Below are 8,376 nucleotides of genomic sequence, written 5' to 3'. Positions count from 1 at the left end.
CAAGTGTCAGTCTTCTTTCTCCTGTTGTTCGTAGCCGAATTAAGGTTGCCATCGAACAGTGTTTTCAGCGTGGTCGCCACAGTGCTGCCCCCTAGACTTTACGTCCTAAATCGGACGGGAAGTCTGATTTTTCGACCATCCCGTGTTGTGGGAGTGTCTTGGGGTAAAATCGGCTGAGTTGATGTGGCAAGATGTCGCTGAGATGGAGTAATCGTGTTCGTGGTAGACTCTTGCGCTGGTTTCGACGGTTGAGTCGNCCCGTGTTGTGGGAGTGTCTTAGGGTAAAATCGGCTGAGTTGATGTGGCAAGATGTCGCTGAGATGGAGTAATCGTGTTCGTGGTAGACTCTTGCGCTGGTTTCGACGGTTGAGTCGTCCTTTGCGGTGGATCGTCGATATTATCATATTCGATGAACNTGTGATGCCCCTTATTCTAATTACCTTAAACGAGCAATTTTTATGTATATGTATATGTATCCATAAGTTTCTCGGCAACGGTTCTAACGTAGCAAAATGAAAAATCTTTTAAAAAAGACTTTCGAAGTTGTATTTCTTCCAATTGTCAAAAACTTTTGGGAATTTTAGGTTTTATTTTATTAAAGTTTATTAAATGTATCAAAAATGGCTTTTTACTAATACGCGAATTTACATGTGTTGTTCACTGCATGACTATCAAAAATGGAATGTCATGTTCGTCAAGTGTCAGTCTTCTTTCTCCTGTTGTTCGTAGCCGAATTAAGGTTGCCATCGAACAGTGTTTTCAGCGTGGTCGCCACAGTGCTGCCCCCTAGACTTTACGTCCTAAATCGGACGGGAAGTCTGATTTTTCGACCATGCCGTGTTGTGGGAGTGTCTTGGGGTAAAATCGGCTGAGTTGATGTGGCAAGATGTCGCTGAGATGGAGTAATCGTGTTCGTGGTAGACTCTTGCGCTGGTTTCGACGGTTGAGTCGTCCTTTGCGGTGGATCGTCGATATTATCATATTCGATGAACGCCGGTTTAAGCCTGTCGATGGAGATTTTGATTTTATCGCGGTTTATTTGAACAGTGAAGTGCTTATTTTGTCTAGACACTACAAGATATGGTCCATCATACGGTGGTTGAAGCACCGCCCGTATCTTGTCGTTTCGCACAAACACATGAGTTGCGTCCGCTAGCTGCTTGAATACGAATGGTTTGGTTTTGTAGTGGTTTGCTGTGAGGGGTGGACGTATGTCTTGCATTACCTCGGCAAGTTGTTTTGCGAACTCGGACTGCGGTTGAGGACGACATTCGTCAAAAAACTCTTCCGGAATGCGTAGTGTCGTGTCGTAGACGAGTTGAGCGGCTGTTGTACCGATGTCCGGCTTAAATGCAGAGCGCAAACCGAGCATGATCATCGGTAATCGATTTGGCCAATCATACCTTTTTTGGCACATGATGGATGCATTTGAGCGATCGATGCCATCGTTCCACGATGCCATTTGCTTGTGGGTGATACGCTGTCGTACGGAGGTGGGTGATGCCGAGCATACGAGACAATTCGTTGAACAAGTGTGACTCGAATTGCCTGCCTTGGTCGGTAGTTATGCGCGCTGGAATGCCAAAACGTGCAAACCAGATACTTACAAGTTTTTTCGGGACCGTCTCTGCTGCCATGTCCCTGAGCGGTACTGCCTCTGGCCATCGAGTGTATCGGTCGACAATTGTGAGACAGTACAGGTATCCCCCGGCCTGTGGGAGAGGACCAATGAGGTCTATATTGATGTGCTCGAACCTCTGCGAGGGTAACGCTATTGTTTGTAGTGGTGAGTGAATAAAACACCAGGAGGCGCCGGAGTCGAGTTATTACTCAATATTCGTATTTGTGATCCGATTTGACTCATATTCGAGATATATATGTAATGGTAACGATAGGGGCAATACTATTCTAAAACAGGATATGCAAGGTGGCACTGGGGCCGATTTATTGCTAAAAATCGTCAAGTGCAGTCATTCGGAGGCACCAGGGATCAAAGTCAAATTACCACCGTTAAATCAACCATCAGAACCACTGCGGTCCTTGCTTTACGGCGACTAAACAGAATAAAGACAATTCTTGATGAACGCTTAAAATTATAAGATATTAAGGTATTGGATTTCGGAGGACCAATGATATTTTCCAGTTTGGAAATTGCAACCAACTATACTATACAGATTCAAAGACGATTCACCATCGAACAGGAACATTGTTGACCTAAAGACTTCTTCCCAGTTATTTAATATGGCAATGAAGGATATGCCTTATGTCGACCACAAAACCAAACGTGAACGTGAATTGCTGGCGAAAACGTTAAACCAAATGTTTAAATGAAAAAATTATTTTTGGGCGGGACGAAGTTCGCCGGGTCTGCTAGTTACATAGAAACAACTAGCCCAGTTTAATAGTTTTTGTAGGGCAAATTTGATGAATTGAAACTTTGTTTTCTAAGAATTACACAAATTAAATAGACATTTTTAAAAAGTGGTGTATTGTTTATCACAGTGGTGTGCCAAAACGCTGAAAATAATGTATTTGGCATAGAAAACGATGCTCTTTTTTATGAAATAAAAACAACTAATATGTGATGAGGGAAGTAGCTAGAGTAATGTGTGAAAATTAGGCGTTTTTTCTTAAAAATATATGAACAAAGTCGAACTTTTTTGGACAATCTAAACACTACTGTCATGTACGTTTTTAAATTTTCTTTTGAGTTTCTTCAAGATTCCTACTTTTAGATACTGCTTAAGCCAGGCTTTGCACGACCTTGCAGCAATGTCAAATTCCATATTATATCAAGCAGANCAGTGGTGTGCCAAAACGCTGAAAATAATGTATTTGGCATAGAAAACGATGCTCTTTTTTATGAAATAAAAACAACTAATATGTGATGAGGGAAGTAGCTAGAGTAATGTGNGCCGATTTATTGCTAAAAATCGTCAAGTGCAGTCATTCGGAGGCACCAGGGATCAAAGTCAAATTACCACCGTTAAATCAACCATCAGAACCACTGCGGTCCTTGCTTTACGGCGACTAAACAGAATAAAGACAATTCTTGATGAACGCTTAAAATTATAAGATATTAAGGTATTGGATTTCGGAGGACCAATGATATTTTCCAGTTTGGAAATTGCAACCAACTATACTATACAGATTCAAAGACGATTCACCATCGAACAGGAACATTGTTGACCTAAAGACTTCTTCCCAGTTATTTAATATGGCAATGAAGGATATGCCTTATGTCGACCACAAAACCAAACGTGAACGTGAATTGCTGGCGAAAACGTTAAACCAAATGTTTAAATGAAAAAATTATTTTTGGGCGGGACGAAGTTCGCCGGGTCTGCTAGTTACATAGAAACAACTAGCCCAGTTTAATAGTTTTTGTAGGGCAAATTTGATGAATTGAAACTTTGTTTTCTAAGAATTACACAAATTAAATAGACATTTTTAAAAAGTGGTGTATTGTTTATCACAGTGGTGTGCCAAAACGCTGAAAATAATGTATTTGGCATAGAAAACGATGCTCTTTTTTATGAAATAAAAACAACTAATATGTGATGAGGGAAGTAGCTAGAGTAATGTGTGAAAATTAGGCGTTTTTTCTTAAAAATATATGAACAAAGTCGAACTTTTTTGGACAATCTAAACACTACTGTCATGTACGTTTTTAAATTTTCTTTTGAGTTTCTTCAAGATTCCTACTTTTAGATACTGCTTAAGCCAGGCTTTGCACGACCTTGCAGCAATGTCAAATTCCATATTATATCAAGCAGAGTCTGAACGTAAAAATGGTCATAGATAGTTACCCAAGAGTTGCGACTGATAAAGCAGATGAAAGTTCACATTCCGAATGTGACATTTCGCAGACATAACTAAAAAAAATGTATATATAAAAACNAACGAAAAAATGGTCATAGATAGTTACCCAAGAGTTGCGACTGATAAAGCAGATGAAAGTTCACATTCCGAATGTGACATTTCGCAGACATAACTAAAAAAAATGTATATATAAAAACAAATATGTAGTTATAAGTTATATATTAATTAAAAAATAATTGAATATATTAAACAACTTTACATACAAACTTGAAATTGCGTTTTTTTGCAGTGTAAAGCTTTAAAACTATTTAAACTGTAAAAACGTTTTTCGATTACATTCGTCTCAGCGCCCTTGGGAAGGTTAAAAACTATATTTCGAACATCTATATGAACTCCGCTTTCTCTTCATCAGAATCGGTAGAAGTTAAGAAAGTACCTCGAAGGTGTTCACACGGGTTTTGTCAGGACTGGGCCAAAAATCAATTTTTTGCATCACACGTTTGGGTACCAAGTATTCAAAAGATGAAGCAAATGTGACCATAAATAGGATTCTTTAGGATAGCTCTCAATCCCTGAGCCCTCTATCGGAAGAAAAATCCTTGTAAAAACCTTTCCACAAAATAACAATCATTCAATGCAATTTTGAAATCTGGGAAAAAATTCTTCCTAATTGAATGGTTCTTGCCATTTTCTGACTTGTAGATATAGGTGTATAACCTCTCTCATAAGTAGTTCCAGAGATAAGCGATATGGAAATTGCATTTGGTATGCGAGGTGCCACATCCCCCTTTCTAATACAAACTACTTTTCATCATAAAAGCGATATTCCATAGATAAGCGATATTTGAAATTCGGTTTGTATGGGAGATGCTACGCCCCCTTTTCCAAAACCTACAATTTTTCGCCATAAGTACGGTATTGTTAACATATGTAGCTGTTTCAAAATTCAGGATGTTAGCAAAAGCGGAAAGGATGTTAGTTAAGCGATTGAGAATTTCAGTTTGTATGTTCCATTACTTACCACTTTTCGCCATAAGTACGAAATTGATAACATATGTAGCTGTTTTAAATTGCAGAACGTTAGCATAAGCGATTCCTGGAACTGGAGCGAACTGGAAGTGCCACTCCCCCTTTTCTAATACCTATCATTTTTCGCCGTAAGTAGGGTATTTACAATTTATGCATCCGTGCTAAGTTTCAGTTAACCAGCGCGATTGGTTGTAGAGATACATCAGTTTTTACATTATAGTCTGTATGTCAGATGCCACGCCCCCTGTATAATGGGGTTAACATTTCTGGATTAGAGGAAGTTATATCCTTTCAAGAAAACGGTGCCCTCAAAAAAGGGGGTTCAAAATTTTATTGTGGCGTATTTATATATAGATACGTTCAATATACCGTTTTTGCTACAAATTCTCCTCAAAGGACCTCTGGTGTCATCTAATCGATCCTTGATCAAGGTAAACTTTTGTATGGCCACTTTTTACAACAAATCTAAGCACCTGAAGCAATAAAATATTTTTTTTCCGGCTAACTTGTATGAGGCGGCCCACTGTGCGGTGTGTTCTTAATATATATCCAAATACATAATTATATACAAAAAATGCTTATACACATGAATAAATACATATAATTAGTTTATACTTTTTTTGTGTATTACAGGTTGCCTAGACAATAACACAAATTACCGAAAACACAGTCACGCGCGAGAAGTAAATCTAGGCCACAGGACGGTGCTATCAACAACGATTTGTTTGACAGGACATCGCTAATATCCTTTTGACTTTAATAAGTGTTTAAGTATGTACCTTCAAAAGCATCCTCTGCTTGTGGAATCACAATTTGTAGCAGGAAACTATTAAGAAAATATTACATAATAGCTGCCATTCGCACAACAATCTTCGGTATAAAATGTAAGCATTTGATTAGTAATCTCCATCAACTGGCTTTGGAAACAAATTTAAACATTTATAATGGAAAACATCTTAAAGCAAAAATAATTAAAGATCAATGAGCAAAAAATTCTATTGGAGCAGTGTTAAAGAGTTATCTTTCGCTGAGATTCTAAAATTTATAACAGAACTGCAACAACTAAAAAGCCGTATAACTAACAAAAATAGCAACAGTAATATTATTGATGATGTATTAACAGTGTAATGGAAAGCCTAACAATTCTTCAAAAAAAATGGAGTTGCACAGCCTTTTTAAGGCCATCCTGATCGTTTACGCCATTGAAGGTTAGTTTATGACCTTGAATTTTATGAAATACTTCTTTTTGTGATTTTGCATTTAAAATATGTATTTACGATTTTTTATTTCTTTAAATGCCACATGTTCATGCATAGATATTAATTAAGTAAATAAAATAAACTTATTTCACAAAGATGGAACTAATATTAAAGTCCCTCTGTCGTCCATTTGGAGCGTTTGGGATGTGTTGCTATAAATTCAGGTGCACGCAATTTTTACACAAATCCTTTGCGATCCACAAATGATCCACATTTTTTTGGAAAAGAAACACGGTTCCCGGAACGATGTATTTTTTCTAACTGTCAGGTACCTCCGATTTTCTTCTTTGAATGTTAGTCTGGGATGCTAAAAAGTCAGGCCAATTGTATTTTAAATCATGCCCTCGTGACATCGAAATTCCAATAAAACCTGAAAAAAAAAGTTTTTATGCCAAGAAAATATAAATGGTGGTTATATGTATCAGGGATGAAAAAGTAGGTACCATTGTACCATTTTCCGACGTTTGTTGACCTAAAGGTACATTAGGTACAGTCACTGGATTTTAGGTACAATCATCTTTTGATCAGATGCATTTTTAGCTTTTTTTCTTTTACCTTTACCGTGCTAATATATTTACTTATAGGCACGGGAGAAGCTTCGCCTTTATTTTGAAGAATAAACAATTCTAAAGGAAAAGTGGTCAAAAGGAATAAGTGAAAAAAATTTTCAAATGCGACTAAAAAATGGTATTTTGATTGATTTAGATCAGAACAGGCCTTCAGGCGTGTACATGCGCTGCTAAAGCGGCTATTTGTAAGATTTTGGCCCATAATATTAACGATAAAGGTATGGATAAAGGAAAGAAAATTGTGTCAAAATATGACATNCAAAGCGGCTATTTGTAAGATTTTGGCCCATAATATCAACGATAAAGGTATGGATAAAGGAAAGAAAATTGTGTCAAAATATGACATAATGAAAACTAGCCTTTATTCGCCCATACAGTCCAGTGTCTAGGATGTCTTCAAATTTCATATTTTCTTTAGTTGAGAACTATATCTATTTGACCCATATCCGCTTTTCGATTTCTGAAAATATACTATTTAAAATGCTTTCTAAGTTACTTACGGCAGTTTGATTATTTTCTCTAGACTTCCTGCACTTATTAAAATGAATCGGATAAATTAGAAGACTTTTCCTGTTGTTTTATAGAAGTTTAGTAGTCAAAACTAGACAAAAACAACGCTTCTTTGATTCCCATTAGACTATAGTCTATAGACATAGGCTCAATTAAAAAAACCTAATCACCTTTAAAGTACATTCATCTTTTGTATTCAAGTTTTAAATAAAATTAATAAAAAAAACTACAAATGAACGATGTAACTTTTATTAGGTACAATCTGAAATTTCCATTTTTAATTTCACTAATGTGTATATTCAAGAGTTGCTGTTGTTGTAGCGGATACAACAACCCCGTCCAGACCGGTTAGTTCTTCAATCGTTGTCGTCCATAAGGAAAGAGGCGTTAGTAGAGTGGGATTCAGCGGGCATGCGACGAAATGTTTCGAGTCATGGGGTGTTTCTCCGCATGCCAGGCATTCGTTTGCCACATCTGCATTTATTATGCTCAGCTATTAGTTTAACTTGCTGTAGTAGACAGAGTGAAGTTGGGCTATTGTGGTCCGAGTCTCCTGAGACAGACAAAGCTCTGTCTCGTCCACGTCTGGTAGTTGTGTGCCCAGAACAGCATTCACAGTTCGAGAGGCTAAATAACTCGAGATTGCTGTCGGGTCCAGAGGTTGTTTTATGCTTTCGGAAGTGCGGTGGAGAGGGTTTTTCCACAAGGAATAGCTTACAGAGCATTGTGTTATGCTCCTTAATAGGGAGCATTTGGGCCTCGTCGTACAGATGATGTTGCGGCGACATCATCCTGTCGCTATCCAGTGCCGTATTTTAGCAGGTCTGTAGCTTCATCGACTGCGTCCTACTAGTCCCAGCGACCACAAAGGCGCTACATAATTCGGAATTTTCGGATATTTTTACATTTATAGGAGGAAATCACGCGCTAAAATTACGAATAGCAGACTGAATCGAAATTCGTTGCGTCGCTTCTGTATACGCATAGGCGCTGCACCGCAGACGCTACTCGCGAGTAGCGTTTTGCGGTTTGGTATCGAAATTCTGGTACATACCACAAAATAGAGCTGTCAAACTATCGATAGTGGGGCTACTTGATAGTTTGCGATAGTCTAGCTGCACTATCGATGCTATCGAAACTTTTTTTATTATATACTAGCCAATGCCCGCTTACTTCGCGGCGCCTAA

At 37.9% G+C, this 8,376-nt stretch overlaps 2 protein-coding genes across 2 annotated transcripts in view; one reads left to right on the top strand and one right to left on the bottom strand.

The window, feature by feature from the left end:
- Positions 1 to 793: 793 nt before the first annotated feature.
- LOC108366854 (uncharacterized) lies at positions 794 to 1,372 on the bottom strand. The gene has a single exon (XM_017621327.1). It carries the CDS (start codon positions 1,370 to 1,372, stop codon positions 794 to 796), a length of 579 nt encoding a protein of 192 aa, XP_017476816.1.
- A 4,113-nt stretch (positions 1,373 to 5,485) lies between these two features.
- Positions 5,486 to 8,376, top strand: part of LOC108366853 (Down syndrome cell adhesion molecule-like protein Dscam2) — a 76,673-nt gene continuing 73,782 nt past the window's right edge. The window contains exon 1 of the mRNA XM_017621326.1: positions 5,486 to 6,059. Coding sequence (XP_017476815.1) covers positions 6,008 to 6,059 — 52 coding nt within the window. The 5' untranslated portion in view covers positions 5,486 to 6,007. The remainder of the gene's footprint in view (positions 6,060 to 8,376) is intronic.

Source organism: Rhagoletis zephyria, unplaced genomic scaffold, assembly GCF_001687245.7.
Source record: "Rhagoletis zephyria isolate East Lansing unplaced genomic scaffold, Rhagoletis_zephyria_1.1 Rzeph_scaffold_02424, whole genome shotgun sequence".
NCBI classification, from domain to species: Eukaryota; Metazoa; Arthropoda; class Insecta; order Diptera; family Tephritidae; genus Rhagoletis; species Rhagoletis zephyria.
Note: the sequence above shows the minus strand (reverse complement) of the source record. Positions and strands in the feature narration are given on the sequence as shown.

What these genes read in the sequence shown, in the direction of transcription:
- LOC108366854 (XM_017621327.1), bottom strand. Translation starts at nt 1,372, where the DNA reads ATGCTCGGTTTGCGCTCTGCATTTAAGCCGGACATCGGTACAACAGCC.